General features: G+C 38.2%; 4 protein-coding genes across 5 annotated transcripts in view; 2 read left to right on the top strand and 2 right to left on the bottom strand.

Moving 5' to 3' along the window:
• Positions 1-5,254, bottom strand: part of LOC107660084 (INO80 complex subunit D-B-like) — a 9,772-nt gene extending 4,518 nt beyond the window's left edge. Inside the window, 5 exon segments of the mRNA XM_016449301.1 lie at positions 721-933; positions 1,445-1,544; positions 1,631-2,367; positions 2,449-2,695; positions 5,020-5,254. Coding sequence (XP_016304787.1) covers positions 721-933; positions 1,445-1,544; positions 1,631-2,367; positions 2,449-2,695; positions 5,020-5,134 — 1,412 coding nt within the window. The 5' untranslated portion in view covers positions 5,135-5,254.
• A 54-nt stretch (positions 5,255-5,308) lies between these two features.
• LOC107660088 (NADH-ubiquinone oxidoreductase 75 kDa subunit, mitochondrial-like) lies at positions 5,309-13,032 on the bottom strand. The gene is made up of 19 exons (XM_016449307.1): positions 12,937-13,032; positions 12,263-12,345; positions 12,036-12,127; positions 11,842-11,949; positions 11,633-11,709; positions 11,456-11,537; positions 11,196-11,326; positions 10,741-10,926; positions 10,498-10,632; positions 10,280-10,394; positions 10,034-10,179; positions 7,794-7,922; positions 7,558-7,687; positions 7,270-7,430; positions 6,972-7,126; positions 6,539-6,714; positions 6,282-6,416; positions 6,122-6,194; positions 5,309-5,999 (listed from the first exon to the last, which is right to left on the bottom strand). Exons 2-19 carry the CDS (start codon positions 12,339-12,341, stop codon positions 5,908-5,910), a joined length of 2,202 nt encoding a protein of 733 aa, XP_016304793.1. The 5' UTR covers positions 12,342-12,345; positions 12,937-13,032; the 3' UTR covers positions 5,309-5,907.
• A 409-nt stretch (positions 13,033-13,441) lies between these two features.
• Positions 13,442-15,869, top strand: LOC107660090 (elongation factor 1-beta-like). The gene is made up of 6 exons (XM_016449311.1): positions 13,442-13,604; positions 13,956-14,078; positions 14,278-14,407; positions 14,594-14,657; positions 15,415-15,540; positions 15,668-15,869. The coding sequence occupies exons 1-6, from the start codon at positions 13,525-13,527 to the stop codon at positions 15,820-15,822; spliced, it is 678 nt and encodes a 225-aa protein (XP_016304797.1). The 5' UTR covers positions 13,442-13,524; the 3' UTR covers positions 15,823-15,869.
• A 1,332-nt stretch (positions 15,870-17,201) lies between these two features.
• LOC107660085 (uncharacterized) overlaps positions 17,202-19,581 on the top strand; it is a 7,745-nt gene continuing 5,365 nt past the window's right edge. Inside the window, exons 1-4 of one of the 2 annotated variants that reach the window (XM_016449302.1) lie at positions 17,202-17,240; positions 17,490-17,534; positions 18,134-18,167; positions 18,276-18,372. In XM_016449302.1, coding sequence (XP_016304788.1) covers positions 17,498-17,534; positions 18,134-18,167; positions 18,276-18,372 — 168 coding nt within the window. In that variant the 5' untranslated portion in view covers positions 17,202-17,240; positions 17,490-17,497. The remainder of the gene's footprint in view (positions 17,241-17,489; positions 17,535-18,133; positions 18,168-18,275; positions 18,373-19,581) is intronic. The other variant, XM_016449303.1, reaches the window with a different exon arrangement.

Raw genomic sequence — 19,581 nt, 5'->3', positions numbered from 1 at the left:
TATATATATAAACAAGGAAAAAATAAGTCACATATGAGATCATCAGTTGTCCGATGAAGGCTCATCACTGGCTTATGCAATGATATAAGTGTTTCATCACAATATGATCTGATATTGATTCTCTAAGACCATAATACTTACTGATACGTCAAAAATTTCCACAATACGATTATGATTTGATAAGATTCAATTAATATATGCAACTAATATATCTAGGTTAAGATATTATGTGCTATTTTGTGCCGTAACATTTTTATTAACTCACTAAAGAAACCAAAGTACAGTATGAGCAATTAATTGAACTCTTTGAAAAATGCAAATCCTGTATCTCAATTGGGAAGTCTACAACAAAAAAATACATTTTAATTTTTTTTTTTAAATAATTTAGAAAAATATAAATAATAAATAATGGAAAAAAAAAAAGTTGCACATGAGATGATCACTTGTGCGATGAGAGCTCATCAGTGGCTTGTGCAATAAAATAAACAATGACAAGTCAAGAAAGTCTTTCTGCAAATCTAGTATCTAGTATATGACATACACAACAAAATGAGGCCCTCCAGTTGTTGAAAAAACATTTATACAGAAAATTAATGTGCATCTTAAAAATATTAGCAATTTCTTTAGGATTGCAGCAATACATCATATTGTTAGTCATTATATCCATCATATCTATGTATTGTTTATTTATACCCTTAATGCACAAGTGTGTGTTTTTACCTGGAGGGTGTGGAGGTCTTCTTATATTGTTCCTGAATAAGCTGTGCAGTGTGGTGAGGTTCTTCTCTTGCTGCCTGCAGCAGGGCTTTACGAAGGGTATGCTGGGATCTCCTCTCCCTCCTGAAGCCCCTCTGCTCTCTGCAAAGGTGCGTGTGTTTTTGTCTCAGGTATGAGCAGAAGCCTGCCAAACGCTCAGCACGGGAACTGCTGGCACTGTGAGATGGCAAAGAGAATTCTCTAGATCAGCACTTTTCAAACTGTGGGTTGCAATCCACTGTTGGGTCACAGAGTGTAAGCATTCATGCAGTGCCAGAAATATGAAAACAGAACTTATAAAGTTCAAAAAAACAAGTTTGTTGGTTGTCATAACTTGTATTTAGATTATGTATGTCACAGATCAAGGACGTTTTTCCTGAATGATTTATAATAAGACAAAACAAGCATTAAAATAAGCTAAAACAACCAAAAATCAAGATATTTCTTATTTTATTCAATATTATCAATTTATTTCTTCTTTTTTGAAGAAGACCTGGAAAAGGGCCTTCATTGAAGGTCAATTCAATGTTTATCCCATTTTTGTCCCAGTTGTGAGAAAGGAGGAATACTGATTTGAGAATAGATTATTCTATTACATGAGAAAGAAGCCATGAAGTAAAGCAAGTTGCAGTTTAGCAATCATTGTGTTTGGTGTATGGATGACTGTCGGACTAATGGATGACTGTACCTTTCCTCAGAGTGCTTCTCTTGTAGTCTCTGGCACTGATGTGACACTAGTTTCCCCAAGTCTCCATCTTCCTCTTCACTGTCTTCTGACCAGACAAGCCCTAGAACACAAGCTGTGTTTATCATGAAAACAAACTAAAGCTAAATTAACCGTTAAATGTCAAAATCTCAGGTCACAATTACCTACCTAAATGTGTGTTCAGGTCTTGGTACCTGCCCCTGTGTTGGACCATCAATCTATGGAACTTCTGCAAACATGGAGCTTGTTGTTGCATGGCAACCGAGTGCATTTTTACTAAACGTCTATGTATGTCATCACGGCTCGATGCTGTCCCTGAAGCTGCAGAGCCAACCTTTTTGTCAAAAGCATGATTAAGGTCCAGTTTAATTTTGTTATCAGCTGGAGTCGTTTCTATTGAGCCCTGGCGGCTGTCCTGAAGAGTTGATGAGGTTTTGAATAATGAACCTGAACGAACTGCAGGGGTTTGTAAGATTTCTGCACGAGGGGAGGAGGGAACTTTGGGTGTCTGTGAGGTTCTTCCAGTCTGGGGAGGAGGGAGGCAAGGACGTGGAAGAGTTGAAGAAAGAGACGAGGTTTTGAAATGGTTTGGGAAGGCTGGTTCCACACTGTGATCTTGCTGTTTCTGCTTATGGTTCAGAGCTTGGTTTTCTTGGGGCTTCTTCAGGAATGTGCCACTAGGTTTTAACATTCCCCCCCCCCTGTAAAAGGCGAAGGGATCAGAGGGGAGTAGACAAGCCAGGGAGGGTGGTGGGGATGGAGGTAAAAGCTCAAGCCCGTTGTGGGTCTTCAGAGCCAGGGATGGAACGGTAATGTTGAGGGCCAAAGACTCTATTGTATCGTGTTTCTTCTTTCGCTCCTTCTTGGGGAGGACACCCATAACCTGAAGGTGACTATTACAATACCTAAAAGATAAACAGGTTTTTTCAGCATTCTTTAAACATGCACATTATTTTCTTTAAACAATTGTTAATCCAAAAACCTACTTTCGGTCGTGAGCCTTGGGTATTGGATTGGTGCAGCGCTGGCTATTGTACTTGGCAACATATTCGCACTGTCTGAAAGGAGCGGTCCGGTCCTCAAGCACATGGCGGATGCAGAAAGCATAACCGTTGAGTCGGCGTTGCTTGCAAAGCTTTGGGCTATATGAACACAGAGGCTTGTGGTCCACCTCCGAGTAGTGGATGTGTTTGCCTTCATACATCCCAGGGCTGGAACTCTCCGGAACATCAGCTGATGAAAAAATTTTATGTGAATGAGACAAAAGTGTGACAAAAGCATTGAGTCAATTCAGCTTCTTTTGGAGTGCAGGAACAACAACTGTTGAATGAGACATATTCTTTTCTTTTTTTTTTACTCAAAACTGAAAATGTGCCTTGCATTTACAATTCTAATTAGATTTCACATGTATATAAATGTTATGTATATATTTAAAAATATATATATATTTTAAAATATATCTATTGAGTTGACTTTTTTACCATGCATAAAATGCATTATACATTTAGGGTTGGAATACACTACGTGACTTTTGCCCAAGTTTTTGCCTCAATTTGCAGTCTGGACAAGCTGACTCTCATTGCCGAAAGTCAGAGCCAGTCTGCAGATATTGGGCAGTCGGCGTTGACAGATTTCAAAGCAAATCACATAGTCTATTATGGAACAGACTCTGTTTCAGACTATAATTCTATCCAATTGGAGGATATCAAACATGTTTGATATTTTGAGACGATTTTACAACACATACAGTTTTGATTTGTCAGGCATCTCTGAGCAACGAGGCACATGTTTCTGGGTGGGTTTGTTGTGTTTTGTGGTATAGGGTGATCCTTAGTTGTTCAGTATACGGTGCTGCTAAGTTTTTCTCTGTAACCATTTACAAAGTCGGCAAGTGTATGATGCCTAGTGTTTTAAAATTCCAGCCTTTCCTGTAATATTCATTTTATTAATCTCAATTACAGGCAGCTACAGTTACCCTGCGGCTGCCCTAAACTGTATAGTCTGCAGAGACCTAATGATAGTTGACATTTGAAGAGCACAGAAATCAAAGCTCTGAGCTCTTCCATTATTATTGTGCTCCTTCATGGAATTTCTAGCACTCAGCAATGCATACAAAACAGTCAAACAGCTATAATAAAACCAGGAACATAATAATGACAAGCTTGCTTATCTGCAGGTCAAGTCACATCGAATTTAAAGTAGCTTTCAATATATGTTGCAGTCACCTCTAACATCTAACAAATCTGAACTCTGCATTTCAAAGCACTCATCGATGCATGCAGTATGTAGGCTGTTCAGCATAAACGGCTCAAACCATTAAATATTAAAGTGACAGGAAGCAGGAAAAGTAGCCCCTATTTTAAGCAATCAATGACACATGAGAAAAACAGCTGCTGTAAGCAGAGCTTTAAGCAGGTGTAGCACTAAATCATAAAACGATGGCTTGTAAAAGTGTTTGGGCAGAGTACAATACGTTTGACATGCAAAGCAACATTGAAAACGCAAGGGGACGGTGGACAACCCGCCTACTATATCATGTACTTGGGCAGCACTATCAGTTACTTTTGAGGCAAGGATTGAGCAAGTTGGGTGTGTAGCGCTTAAGTAACAATTTAAATATTTTCACGAAAGATACGATCAGAATCAGCGCGGTAGAATCTATTTCTTTGTTGCGTCGTACAAATATTTCGAACGCATTTTGAAACTTTGTAACGGTCGTCGGAACATTTGTTTAAGCGCGGAAGAGACTCGGGACCGATCATAGGCAAACTACCTGTCAAACGAAAATACGCGTTGTCGACGACCTGAGACGTTTTAAAGTTTCGGAGTATTATTTATCAGGTATATTTAGATTAGTTTCACGGGGTTAAGTTGTTATAATATTGCAAGAAAACCTGATATCAGATACACACTGTGACTTCAAGTATTCCTTTATTTCTGCGCAATTCGTAGTTACCGTTGGCCTGTGAAACCTCCCGAATCCCCCGAGTCGAGTAACAAGGCACCCGTCTTGCAGTGCGTGATAAGCGGGCTTCCGCCTTTGCTCGAGTCCGTTGCTTCCCGGCAGCTGCTGAGTCCCCGATCGCTGCGGCCTATGCTAAACAAGCTACGCTGATCTCTTCGTATGGTCGACGGCTATTACTTTCAACGAGGATTTTCCGCCTCTACCTTACCGCTTTACGCTAGCAAATTTAGTTTTTTAACGCGTAGATTTAATATTACACGAATCCTACTGGCACATCTTTGTCGATTATTGAAATAAAACTAGCCGTACACAAGGAGAAGGGGGTGTTGGTTTAGTCATCGGATGCGAGGCTTCTTACAGCACAACTACAGGCACTGGGGGGACATGACAACAGCCTACAGTGCAACAACAACCTCTGCAACCATTTTGGAATTCAACTTTGTATGTTCATTGTCGGCTTTTAGAAAGATGACAGATCTCGCAAACACAGAATATAGATTGAACATTTGAGTGTCCGGCTGTCAGAAGTGTTCAGACCAGCGTGAAGTTCTATTTAAGCCGCAGTCGTTGATTTTAAGTTTGAGGGATCTACCCCAAAGTCTTTTCCGACAGCCTCCTCTCACGCGTCTCATCCATGCCTGGAATGACATCACCGACTTCAAATTTAGTGCAATCTCACATGCGAAGATAACGTTCTTGTCAGTCATATTTTCCCTTCCCTGCTATCAATAAATATTATCAAGACGAAAGGCTTGTGATATAAACTATGAAGCAGGTGTTAGTGGGGGTAAAGATATTTTGAAGTGACTAAGGTTGCCCCCATCAATCCTCTTCAGTGACGTCAGAATGATGCATAGTTGTGAAAATGTATACAAAGTTGTTAAACTTTAGGGTATGTTAAAAGTTTTATCATTAAAGTGGAACTCATCATAATCCACTACTTTGCTATTTAATGTAATTTAAAATAATATAATGGGTGAAATTTAAGATTCATTCAACAACTAGTTGTCAAATTAATATATAGAGAGAGAGAGAGAGCAAAACAGGCTTTACATTGCACTTAATCCAACAACATTCTTAAAAAGAAAAACCAATCAAGATGCTTTTTCTCCTTACACTTCCATCCCAGATTCTAAATGAACCAAAACAGAATTTTTTCTACTGTGCCCTTGCTTTGAATAATTTATACCAGCGATGTCAACGGTGACAATAGTATATTGATATAATACATTTTATTTATCATAATAAGAGCTTTCCAAAACAAAGCAGACCTCATTCAGCCAAATCATGGGAATGAAAACTTTACAACACCCTTCAAAGCCTATTAAATATGAGCGAGATTAATTTCACACATTTTTGCTCCTCTGGTGAAGTCTGACCATGTAAGAGACGGGAGACAAACAGCAAAATATGCTGAAATCCAGGTATGTGGTTGTACATGTACTTGACGATGACTATTTTGTGTATGCCTGAAAGAGTTTTAACAAACTGAGGGCTCATCAACTGCTGCTGCTCCTTCTGTCACAGCCTTCACACACTTGGCCATTGTCTGAGAGGCTCTGCTGATGGGGTCTGTGGAGGAAGACAATCGAAGGCAATGATAAATTACAGGTTCGAAGACATAGACTAGGTTACAGCGTTCTATTCACACACAAGAACTTGTAAACACTAACAAAATATATTTGTTACTCTACCTGTCATGTAGAAATCCTTCACTGTGAGCTGAGGGGGGACAAGAGGAGCTGCAAGCAATGACTGATTCACAGCCTAAGGAGAACAGGAGGACATTACTGGACTGTGTAATTAGTGCAGATTTAAAACAAAAACAGAAGAACAAAGAAGAAGAACACTAACCTTTGAAAGCTCATGGGCCTGTTTGAAATAATTGGCTTCCTCTACATCATCATATCTCACCAGGTTAGGAGAGACCTCTTCCAGCCTTCTCCTCACCTCAGCCAGTGTGTCATATGGCAGTGTGACTCCCGCCAGCTGAGCAAACAAAACATGAGATTCCTTACTGAACAACCTGAATTTGATTCTAAATACAAAGCTCAGGAAAGGTATATGAACAATATTATACATTGTATAAGTCCAGGTTTTAAGGAGAGTACCTCAGAAATAGCACGCAAAACCTTCCAGTCTTCACGTGCCATACCAGGAGCAGTAACTGCCACCCTGGTCTGCTGGGCTCGGCCCTCTGTGTTGACGTATGTGCCATTCTTTTCGGTGTATGCAGCACCAGGCAAGATGACATCAGCCATGACTGCACCTACATCTCCATGGTGACCTGATAAGCATGTGGAACCATTAAACGCAAAAGAATATTTTTGGATGCAAGCCGCTTACTATCAAGGCCGCGATATACTCACAACAAAGTTTTTTGTCATTCATTGCTTGGGGCAAACTTCGTTTTGGCCTAATTTTGTATAAAGTAATGTCACACCAGTTTGTTTATCAATTTTGCTTGACGTTTATCGGGGCCTTTGGATTGTGGTACAGAACACAAAGTCTATAGTATATAAATATGCAAGTGTCTTTACTGACCCTGGTAGATGATAAAGCTGTCTTTGGGAAGGTCTGCTCTGGTGATGCAGCCAGCATCGGCTCCCAGAAGAAACAGTACTTTGGGAGGGTTCTTCTGGATGGCATTAACACCAGGTTTGTAACCCAAGTCCAGGGCTGCCACTTGACTAGCCACCCTGAGGTCACACACATGAACGTGACAAGGTAAGTACTTCTACTAAGCAAAGAGTCAAATTTCACAATTCTTTTAAATGAACAGTAGAACAGACATGATTCCCAAAGAAAGGTCCAGACATGCACACTTAAGGGAGTAGCTGACCTGTGCAGCACATTGAGCACTTTCCATCCATCCTCAACACCACTGCTGACCCGAGAGTTTTGAGCGATTGTGGACACGGCCTTAAAGATGGCTGCCCCATCTTCCCTCTGGAGAGTGGAGCTACCCAACACTACGACAGGCTTTTTGGCCTGGACTAGGACCTGAAATACAAAAAAAAACTTATTGAAATTCAAGAGGTAACTTCTGATGTCATGCTTACAGACAATGTACAGACAATGACTTCAGTCAAATCTCCAAATAAACTCCAACATTGCGATTTAATGCTACCTTGCAGAAAGGGTGTGTTCCAGCAGCGATCTCCTGCAGAACTTGTGTGGTTTCACCCAAATGTTTGTAAGAGTAGCTCAGGTCCACCTTATGACCCACCATGGCCACCTGGAGCTCATTATGCAACCAACTGAAAGATAAAAAAAAATAAATAAATAAAATAGATAAAGAAAAAAAAAAAAGACACCTAGTCAACATTTTACAACTGTTGCTAATAGAGTGTGCAATGGTTATACCTCTTGCGGATACGTGAATTGAAGAGAGGAGCCTCATAACGTGGGTTTGTTCCAACCAAAAGCAGGAAGTCACACTCCTCAATGCCAGTGATACGGCTGTTCAAGAGGTAATTGGAGCGCAGGTCGGTTCTAAGGAGACAAAAGACCACAAATAGTTTAAATCCCTAATAGTAAGATTGAAAGGTTAGTTTGAACAAAAATTGTCATCAATTACTCACCCCCAGCTAAGACTTAAGACATTTTTTTACACAAGACTTTCATAGACATGAAAACAATCCAGTTCTTGCTTGACTAATAAGTTTTGTTCTTGCATGTCACACAAGCATGTTTGAGTGTCCGCAAGAACCAATGAGGTTTGTTTTCAATCAAGTACAGATGAGCTGCACTTGACCGTATTTAATGTGTTCCATGTATGCGTGTTGATGAATGTTTATATGTGAATAAAAGCCTAAATTAAATCTGTTCATCAAGCAATCCATGCCAAGACCTGGATTATTGATTTATATGGATATGTTTCATGAACTTTTATGAAATGTTTTATGAACTTTTAGATGCTTGAAAGTTTAAATGAATTAGACTTTTTTTAAACAGAACAGGGATTAAAGTTTTCCTCGCTACGACGGATTTCTGTCAGTTCATAAAGACAGTCACTTGCTTCATTCCTGAATGATTCAGCCGTTTGAACGAATCAATTGAATGAATGATTCAGTGATAAAATCAGTGACTTGCCGCCAGCTGCTGGCGGATTTAGTTTCATTTTTAGCGTATAATTTCAGTTTCATATTTTTCATATTTTCAATTTCATACTTCTGTATTCAAAATGTTATATTTAAAACATTAATCTCCACATTAATTTATGAATTTAATTGCACTCATGCCACCTCTGAGCCTCATTAAACGTCTGAAAATGTACCTACAAGCCACTTTTGTGTTCTTCTGTGCCACCTCTGTAGTACAAATTAATTTATTAATACTAATTTCATATGATTGATAACTTATATGTCTTATTCTACTTCCTGTTATATTGCAGGGGTTAAAGCAAAAAAAAATCTTTTGACTGAAAAATTTTCTTTGACCAAACCCCATTCCTCAGCCATACCCGTCAAACCCAGTTTAAGAGCAGTTTTTTTTCTTCTTGTAATTAGGTGCGCTTGTCCTCCTAATTTAAAAATTTAGGAGCACCTTCTGATCAATAATAAAAAATTCTGATCAAAAATTAGCCTTCCTAATACGAAGTGACATTTTACTCCTTAAAGTGACTTACAGGAGTATTTTCTTTTTACCTTTGTAATGGCATCATTTTCATCTATGTCAAATTCAAAAATGTATGTTTATAAGCTTTTTAAAATTTATATTTAAAACAATATAATAAGAAGGAGAATAAGACAAATAAGTTACCAATCATATGAAATTAGTATTAATAAATTAATTTGTACTACAGATGTGGCACAGAAGAACACAAAAGTGGCTTGTAGGTACATTTTCAGATGTTTAATGAGGCTCAATGGTAGCATGGGTGCAATTAAATTAATAAATTCATGTGGAGATTAATGTTTAAAATATACAATTTTGAATACAGAAATATTAAATTATTCAAATAACTGAAATTATGTGCTAAAAATGAAACTAAATCCACCAGCAGATGGCGGCAAGTCACTGATTTTATCACTGAATCATTCATTCAATTGATTCGTTCAAACGGCTGAATCATTTAGGAATGAAGCAAGTGACTGTCTTTATGAACTGACGGAAATCCGTCGTAGCGATGGAAAAATTTAATCCCTGACAACAAGAGGTTAGGAAATGATGACAGAATTTTCATTTCTGGGTGAAATATCCCTTTAAGTTAATCATAACAAATAATAACCAATAATAACATGATCAATGCATTTTAGAAAAAGAACAACATTTTTTACATCTTCTGAAGAAATCAGTGGTGCTTGCATTGCAAAGTAGTTGCTATAGTGTTCTGAGTGTTTTTAGCTTGCTGAAATACGGTTGTTGCTAGGCTCTTACTTGCTTGCGCAAGTTAAATCCTTAAGGTGAGCTATTTGTTGAAAAAAATCTAACCCATTATATGAGCAATGACACTGGTTTTCAAGTAATTATTAGTGGTATTTCCTAAGTAATAGTTATGGTACTGCAAACTATAAGAAGAGATATTATGACTGAAATCAGGACAGACACCATTCTCATTTTAGTCTCAAGACAGATAAGTCTATAATCAGATGGGTACTCACCCGGCACCAGCCATTGGGAAGATCTCCTCAGTGCAGAGGGTGTCACTGTCCAGTCTGTTCAGTAGGTCCTTCAGAGCAACCAGTGCCTCAGCATCTACCATCCCACCAGCAACAGCTCCTACCTCAGAACCCTGAACACCCTGGAGCTGAAAATTCAAATCACAACCATTGAAATCTACTGTCTTCCAATGACAAAGCTGGTTGATTCTGGTCAAAGCTGATTCTGGTTTACATGCAATCACTCACAGCTCCAGCCACACGTGTAAGAACATCCTCCCAGGTGGTGGCAACCAGCTGTCCACTGGCATCCTTCACCATTGGCTGGGTCAGGCGCTGCCTCTTCAGTCCATCATATGCAAACCTTGGAGAAGGTGAGCCAAAGACAGGACAGTAGACTACGCATGAGTGTGTATGAATGAAGAGAGAGAAAAATGTTTTTATATTTTAAGAGCTTATGCGCTCACCTGGTCTTGTCGGATATCCATTCTTCATTGACATCCTCGTTCAAACGGGGCAGAATTCTCATGACCTCACCACCTCTGGTGCTCACTACAATGTTGGAGCCAACAGCATCCAGCACATCAATAGACTCAGTCTTTCTGTAGACACATAGGCAAAGCATGCTCAAAAAGCAAAGTGCACACACATTCACCAAGTAGTCCACTATTAAAAGGCAGCATAAAGAGGAGAATCTCTCAGGATTGTACCTGGTCTCCCAGGGTCGTGCAGTGAAAGCATAAGGTTTGGACGTCAGTGCTCCAACAGGACACAAGTCAATCACATTACCAGACAATTCAGACATGAACATCTTCTCTACGTAGGTACCAATCTGCATGGAGTTACCCCGTCCCGTGGTTCCCAGGTCCTCCACACCAGCAACCTCGCTGGCAAAACTGTGAAGTTATAAAGTTATATTTGATGAATTGCTAGTGCTCTGTATGATCCTGAAGGTAATAGGCACGAGCACCATATGCCATTGTTTTACAGCAAAGGTGTACATGACTTTATACAGTAGCTAACATGTATCAGTAGTTACAGATGAAAATTCTTCTTTTATTGTAAATGTAATACCTATAATAAAATAACTATAAATTATCTAATAAGTATTATTAATGAATTCAGTGTTTTATGTAGCCGAACAGTGTTTTATGTTTTAACTCACCGAACACAACGCGTGCAATGTATACAGCGGGTCATGATTGTTTTAATGAGCGGGCCGATGTTCTTATCTTCAACTGCTCTCTTCCCTTCTGTAAAACGGCTTCTGTCAGCACCAAACATCATTGATTGGTCCTATATATCCAGCACAACATCAAGATGGGTAAAAACTGCATTAGGGATAATTCCATTTCCATTCTTGAGTGCATACTCAAGTTCACAGTCAAGTTCCATTAAATTGCTGTAAACATTTTTTTTTTTTACCTGCAGATCGCACTCTCCTCCCTGATCACAGATTGGACAGTCAAGAGGGTGGTTGGAAAGCAGGAACTCCATGACTCCCTCTCTATAGGAGACACAACAAGAAATACAAATTAATAAATGCACTATATGTAATGTGATGCGTGAAAATGATTTGTAAAGCAAGAAACATCTCAAAACCTGGCTTTCCGTGTTTTCTCTGAGTTGGTCAAAATGTTCCACCCTTTCATGACAGGCATTGCACATGCTGCAACAGGCTGTTGATGAAGTACAGATGAAAAAAAAAATGCTTAAACTAAGACTTGTCATGTATTTTGATGACAATCGATAATATGTGCTAACAATGATGTTATAATCGTAGTGTGTTTGTGTATAATAGTGCATGTTACCTTTGGTGCTTTCTCGATTTCCACCAGACACATGCGGCAGTTACCGGCCACTGAAAGACGATCATGATAGCAGAAACGAGGAATCTGCACACCTACTTTCTCACAAGCCTAAACACAGTTGGCATGTCAACATACACATGGAATGTACAACTTTACATGGAATTAATAGAAGAAAATGTTCAATGCATTATTACCTGTAGAACAGTGGTCCCTGACTCCACCATGACAGGTTTTCCATCTACAAACACCTCAACCATATTGCTTGAGGCCCGGACTGAAGTCTGCACTGTTGTAAAAACAAGCCAGTGTGAGAAAATGATTGACAGTAAAAAAAAACAAAAAAAGTCAGTAAAGTTGCTTAACATTCTTAAAGAAGGGCACTACACTTGAATTTCAAAGATGTAAATAGAATGCAAATTACCTTTGTTAGTGGTGGCAATGGAGCCCTTGGAATGGGCCGCACCAGCCAAAGCCCGACTTACTGCTGGCCAACGCAACATGTCACTGTAGGAGAAAATGCCAGTGATTAGAAGCACACGTAACATGTTGATCCCCAATATTTAATGAATAGTATCTAGGTTAACAATGGATAAATATGCCACTGCACTTTGAAACAAGGACACTGTAAAGAAATAGACACAATATAATCTTACTGATCAGACCCTAGATATGCAAATTACAGTATTAATTATAAATTCTTTATTCAAATGTCTGCTTAGTGAAGACAGTCAGCACAACAAAACCTGAGATTTATAATTCCAATAAAACAAAATGCCCTAAAAAAAAAGCATGAAGCACAATACTTATAAAAGAACCCATTTTAAATGGATCTAGGTATTGCACTGTAAAGGCAAAGTAGATCAGACACTTCAAATGTAAAACCAATGCTGTTGACATTTCCATCTATACACACACTGGTTTGCAGGCTAGCACTCAACAGCACTGCAGATTACTCAAGGACAGGGAGAACGTTACTGTAAATTACCCATGTTTCGCATGCATTTATAATTCCAGCCGATATACACAAAAGTAAATGTCCACACAAAAATGCCCTTTACACTTTAATCTAGAGAAAAGACATTCTTTAATTCTCACCTTGACGCTATTTGGCCTTCTAGACCAGAACAGCGTTACAGCCGCAGGTTCAGTTGTGAACGTGTACTCGGGTGTTTACGTAGATGACGGAAATAGCCGATGCACATTAATCTTTGAAAAAAAGACAAAAATATTTTATTTGATCAGATTATTCTATAATATAGGAAATGCATACACGTATGTTAAAATACAATACTATATTAAATACATTTTATATGTGTAATCTAACGTTTTTCGTTGACCTTTTACATTTATCCGTCGTCATTTCCGCTCATAAAAGCGGTCGTTTCCTTCTCTTATTTCATATTAAAAGCCAAACAGTCAACACGATTTTCGGTATCTGTGAAAAACAGGAGATGATTATCGTGCCGTCTTTATTGTGTATAAAAGTTAAGTTTTCCATACCTAGCGCAAAGTGCTGTCAAGAATGTCCCATTTTAGTATGTTTTTGTCAAATATGTCTGGGTGGGCGGAGTCAAAGCGTCAGCGGTATAAAGACCATCTCACGGTCTTTTCTCGTTCCTTCGCTCTTCCTCCAAGCTCAGGGTTTCACGGCTGTACACGAGGTCTCACCGGTAACTTGTAACAATGGGCTTTGGTGATCTCAAAACATCCGCTGGACTCAAAGTTCTGAATGAGTTTCTGGCAGACAAAAGTTACATCGAGGGGTAAGCTATTTTAAGACTTTATTTATGAAGTCTTAGTTGGCTTGTAACATCTTGTGTCCTCTTTTTCTTATGCTGTAATACTAAAATAATTTTGGATGCAGTGATAAGCGTCAAAGGTCATGGTTATTCATTTTTTAGCTATGAATATGGCATATGTATGTTCAGTCAAACATTGTAGGTCTGTATTTCTAGTAGTACACTTCCCACATTTTCATTGCTGTACTGTGCATCCATTTATAAATATTATGCAGTTATGTAATTTAATCCATTTATAAATGCCTCTTATTGCTCATGGAGGAAAGCACCAGCCTCACTACACATTTGATGGCTCAATACACATTTTCTTGCCAGGTATGTGCCCTCTCAGGCTGATATTGCAGTGTTTGATGCCCTGTCTGGCGCCCCCTCTGCTGACCTGTGCCATGCTTTGCGGTGGTACAACCACATCAAGTCTTACCACAAGGAGAAAGGCAGGTAATGTGAAGCTTGTTTGTAATTTTTAATGTTTTGCAGGTACTTCCAGCAAAATATGATGATTATCCTATCACCATCTTTCGCCTGAGTGACTGATGCACAATCTTTCAAATTCTGATTTGGCTGGGACTTCTCAGACTGTCTAAAGCAGGTGCTCTTGCTCGGTAACAAGAATTCACTCCCCTTTCCTTACCTTTAGCCTTCCAGGTGTGAAGAAGCCTCTCAGTCAGTACGGCCCTGCTGGTGTGGAGGACACAACTGCAGCAGCTCCTGCGGCGGCTGATGAAGACGACGATGACATCGATCTGTTCGGTTCTGATGAGGAAGAGGTTAGTTCAGTAACCGAAGGGATGGTGTGTTTTGACAGGATTGCCTGGTCACATGATGATTTTTCTCACCATCTTTCGGCTGATGCTGTGATGGACAACTTTTTCTTCCTGAAAACCAGGTAGAAAATTGACCATGCAGTTGCTGTATGTATTTGCTCACCTGGTCATGGATCTCTTTCTTTACAGGATGAGGAAACCAAAAAGATCAAGGAGGAGAGGCTTGCAGCATACAATGCAAAGAAGGCAAAGAGTATGTATTCATTGTCTTTTAAGTGCACCCTACCAGTTAAAAGTTTGCAATTGAGATTTAATGTTTTTGAAGTCTCTTGTGCTCATCAAGGAAATCAGAAATCATTGTAATATGCTGATTTGGTGCTCCGTTATCAATAATGGTTCTTATCAATGTTGAAAACTGTTTTTGCTGCTTAATTTTTGTGGAAACCATTAAATTAGTTCATTTGTTCCTAAATCTTACCCAAAACACTTAAATGTAGTGAATCATAGTTTCCACAAATAAGCAGCAAAAACTTTTTTTTAACATTTTAAGAATTGTTTTTTGAGCACCAAATCAGCATATTAGAATGAATGAAATTAGATTTAGAATGATTTCTGAAGGATCATGTGACACAGAAGATTGATTGCTTCTATAAAAAATGAGCATTGCCATCAAACCAATAAATTACGTTTTAAAAATATATTAAAATGGAATACGGTGTAGTAATGTGTAATAATATTTTGCACTGTTACAGCATTTTTATCAAAGTCAGCCATGGTGAGCGTAACAGACTTCTTTCAATAACCTTAAATCCTAATTGTTCCAAACTTTTGACTGGTAGTGTGCATATAGTAACATTGTGACTAGTTTTGTGATGACTTCATATTACCATCTTTCGGCTGAATGATGTGATTGACACTCTTTTTAACCTGATCTCCACTAGTCATTTCATTGTGATTGCTGGATTCCCATGTTTGCTTGACCATTGACTGTGTTTTTAATGTCTGAGCAGAGCCTGCACTTGTCGCCAAGTCTTCCATTCTGCTGGATGTCAAGCCCTGGGATGATGAAACTGACATGGCCAAGCTTGAGGAGTGTGTCCGCAGCATTCAGTTGGATGGTTTAGTTTGGGGACAGTGTAAGCCAAAATATAATCACTTGAACGCAAACAGCTCACCAAAACCGATTAAATGTTAGGCCTACCAAAACAAGCAGTTTCTGATTTTGTATTTCAATAGACTAATTGTCACTTGACTTCTGTACAGCTAAACTGTTGCCTGTCGGCTATGGCATCAAGAAGCTGCAGATTGCCTGTGTTGTGGAAGATGATAAAGTTGGAACAGACCAGCTGGAGGAACTGATCACAGCCTTTGAGGACTATGTGCAGTCCATGGATGTGGCAGCCTTCAACAAAATCTAAAACCCCACCGAACAAAGCATTATTCCAATAAAAGCACTTCAAATGCACCTTTGTTTCTGGTTTAGTTTTATGTGATTTCAGAATGATTCTCTGTGGCATCAAATTGAAAATGTTAAATATTTGCCATGAATGTTATGCTTTTAAAGGCTATTTCTTTCTTAGTCCCGTCTCTGTCTCTCTCTTTAAATATACGGAGCAATTTCTAATATACTGTGGCAGATATAACCAATAATTATGACTAGGTATTATTTTTAATGACATTTGCTTGCTTGATTATTATTTGTTGTGTATATATAGTGTGTGTGTGTGTGTGTATATATATATATGTGTGTGTGTATGTCAGGTTTAGCATGACTGTGGGAACTATGGAAGAAATTCATAGTTTGCAACATTTATGATGTTACCATCAAGGTATGCAATCTGAATTTTCTATAAAGGTTATTTTGAGTTTGCAGCCCCATTGATTAAATTCCGCCTCGGACTTTACTAGTGGGCGGATTCCCGCGCTTCACTCGTACGTCACTCCACGAGCAGACCTGAGGCTGAGCTAAATACGGATACCGATGGGATCTAAGTGGAATAACATCTATAATCAGGTGACAGCACGGTGAAGACTGCAGCCAAATTTTAAGATATTTTGCAGATCATAAATAAGTGAATATTTACCATGTCACGGTCCCGCTGTCCACTTTGTCATGCTAAGTGTCACTAGCTTTCTACGAGAACTAGCATAGATGGTTAGCTTAAACTACAAATGGTGTGTTCCCAAACAATGTGGATCGTCTGAAACCGTATAAAATTTAAGCGTTTTCAAATATATTTTACGTGAAAATGTATTTGTGTGGTAATATTGGGATGCGCTGTTTAAATAGCCTTGTTTGTGTGTGCAGGCCGGTACATAAATATGAGTATTCATTTATGAGTAGTTAAAGCTGGACCGTAAAAACATTCACAAGAATCACAAGTTCGTCATATACGTGTTTTAAAACTGATTTAAGATACAAATCGTGCTTTATTACTGTATCTTTCTTTCTTACTGTATCTTTCTTTCTTAACGTATAGGTTCGTCTTATACAAGTAGAATAATAAGCAAGTGCACTTAGTTACAAGAGACTTAAGTGTTTTCTAATTCTGCTTAACGTATCCTGTATCTTTAGATGCGACTTTTACCACAATTTACCACACGTGGCTGTAGTGTACACATCTACGCGGTGATGTAACACGGAAACATTTAGTCATCCTCTCCTCCATGTAGGTGAGTACATTTATAGTATTTTATGTAATGTAGTAGATCTGTTTTTTTTTTAAATATTTTTTCTTATAGTCTATTGCTGATGTCAAGTTTATTTATAAAATACACAACACATCTACGCGGTGATGTAACACGGAAACATTTAGTCATCCTCTCCTCCATGTAGGTGAGTACATTTATAGTATTTTATGTAATGTAGTAGATCTGTTTTTTTTTTTTTATATTTTTTCTTATAGTCTATTGCTGATGTCAAGTTTATTTATAAAATACAGAACAATATAGCATAGGTCAGTAATTGCCTAGCTCAGTGAAATGTTGTTTCTACAAGGCCCAGAGCAAGAAAGATAAAATCACACACATATATGATTCACTTTGCAACTCTCTCTTACTCTGTTTATTTTGTAATTGTTTATAGACAGCACCATGCCCTTGGAGGAGGGAAGACAATCCTCTGCTAAAAGTAAGGCTTTCTGATATTACACATTGTTTTTTGTTTTATCATTGAGCACTGGAGAGCCTGGAGGGACTAATAAAATACTAACTAAATAATCATATACAGTTAGGATAATAAAATAGATTTTTATAATAAAGAACTTTTAAAAGGGAGATGAAAACCTATGTTGTTGACGTAAAAGGATGTGCCTCCAATCAAACTATTCAGCTTTTTGGCACAAACTGACCTGTCACTTGTTAGAAATCTAGTCAAATTAGACACATGCCAATATGGACAGGTTGTGAGACACTTCCTTATCTTCAAAAAATTATGAACGGCACTACAAAAAATAAAAAAAAAAATACTTGGAGACTACCTAGACTACAATAAATATGGGTTAATTATGAAGATGAGCATTGCTCATGAGGAATTGTTGCCTACAGATATTTAATAAATAAGAACAATTTAAATGTTTTAAGGGTATATTTAACATTTGAAAGATTAGTAAATTTGGTATTGTGTTGGGTTACCACTGATGTCCAATGTAATATATGTGTCCTGAAGCAAAACTAGTTGAGAAGCAATGATTTAGAGAATGCATTTACATGTTTTGTCATGTGTTGTAGATGCAGAGAGGCGTCCAGCTGACATGTCCGGCAGGTGAGTTGTCTGAAATTAAATTTGCAGCAATCCATTAGCCATCCCATTATGTGTTTAAATTACAAATCTAAAACAAATATCTAAATCTATTATTTACCCCATCTGAAGGACTAGTAGAGGAGAAGAGCCTGTTGCTGGTCCTTCCAGCTCCCAAAGACAGGGTTACTGCAGCTGCTGTCAAGTTCTGTACAATAGTGTGGAACAGGTACATAACTCTCCGTCATTCCTCTTTTTTGAATTACTATTGTGGTTAAGGTATTGGTCAAAGTATTTGTTAAGCATGGGTTAATAGTTCCATTTTAACAATTTAATGTGAACCACTACCAAATATATTTGGCATTTTATAGTACCTTTGGGAATCCGTGTATCATTCGATCATTCGTTTTTTTTATTTAATATTGAAAGTAGAAAAATGAGAAAACGGCTTTTCCAAAAAACGAGAATTCAGCTTAAATTTTCGTTTTTCGTTCATGGGTGGAAAAATGAATAAATAGCTTGAATATTCGATTTCTACACGTGGGCGGGAATTGAACGCCCCTTTCTGCTGATTGGTCAGCCGAAGATCAAACCGTGCCGTCATCAGTTCTTCTGCAGTATCACGAATAATAGTCCTCAGCTGCTGCAGTTGTACGGATTCTTAACGCATTTATTGCAACTACATGTAATCTTTTTTCATCAAACAAACAGGCTAATGAATAGCTCGACACAACTCATACCGGGGCAGAGTCTAGACAGGGCTTTCTTCTGTGTAGATATAAATTCTATTTTTTGCATCAGCTGGGCATGGCAGGGTATGATATGACAGCTGTCATAGCCTACCCTGCTCACCCAGTAAGTATGTTTGTTTAATTAAGAAATTAATTAGTTTCAAAATAAATATTTTAAACACTAAGACAAAAGGGAAAGAATAATAAATTGGCTTGGGTATATATAGGCCTATGTTCACGCAAGAACTGTCATTCTGACTGACAACCGGAGAACAACAGATATTAAATAGCCTACTGTTAGAGTTATATAATGTAGTCTTGTGTTTTATTAAAATTGATATCTCAAAAGGATATTGTGCTGCGCACTCGCACTGCAACGTAAGATTTTCATAAAATATAATAACTTGCCATTTCGGTTTGTTTCTCACCAAACCCTCAGTATACCTTCAGAATGCTTGGAATATACGCCACGAAATGCATTGGATTATTTTACGACAGATATGCATCCGCTTCAAAAAAATAAAAAACTAAAGTCACCATTCTCTGCCATTAAATTGGTAAATGCGAGCAGGACATTTTTGTGTTATTAAGTAATAAGCCTTTAGACCAACATTAAGGTGAGTAGTCACTCTAGTTCACACAGTTCCAATAAATTGCAATAAGCAGACAGACGCGACTACAGTCAAGCGCAGACCAGTATTGAAGTG

This window comes from Sinocyclocheilus anshuiensis, unplaced genomic scaffold (assembly GCF_001515605.1).
Source record: "Sinocyclocheilus anshuiensis isolate Anshui unplaced genomic scaffold, SAMN03320099.WGS_v1.1 scaffold55, whole genome shotgun sequence".
NCBI classification, from domain to species: domain Eukaryota; kingdom Metazoa; phylum Chordata; class Actinopteri; order Cypriniformes; family Cyprinidae; genus Sinocyclocheilus; species Sinocyclocheilus anshuiensis.
Note: the sequence above shows the minus strand (reverse complement) of the source record. Positions and strands in the feature narration are given on the sequence as shown.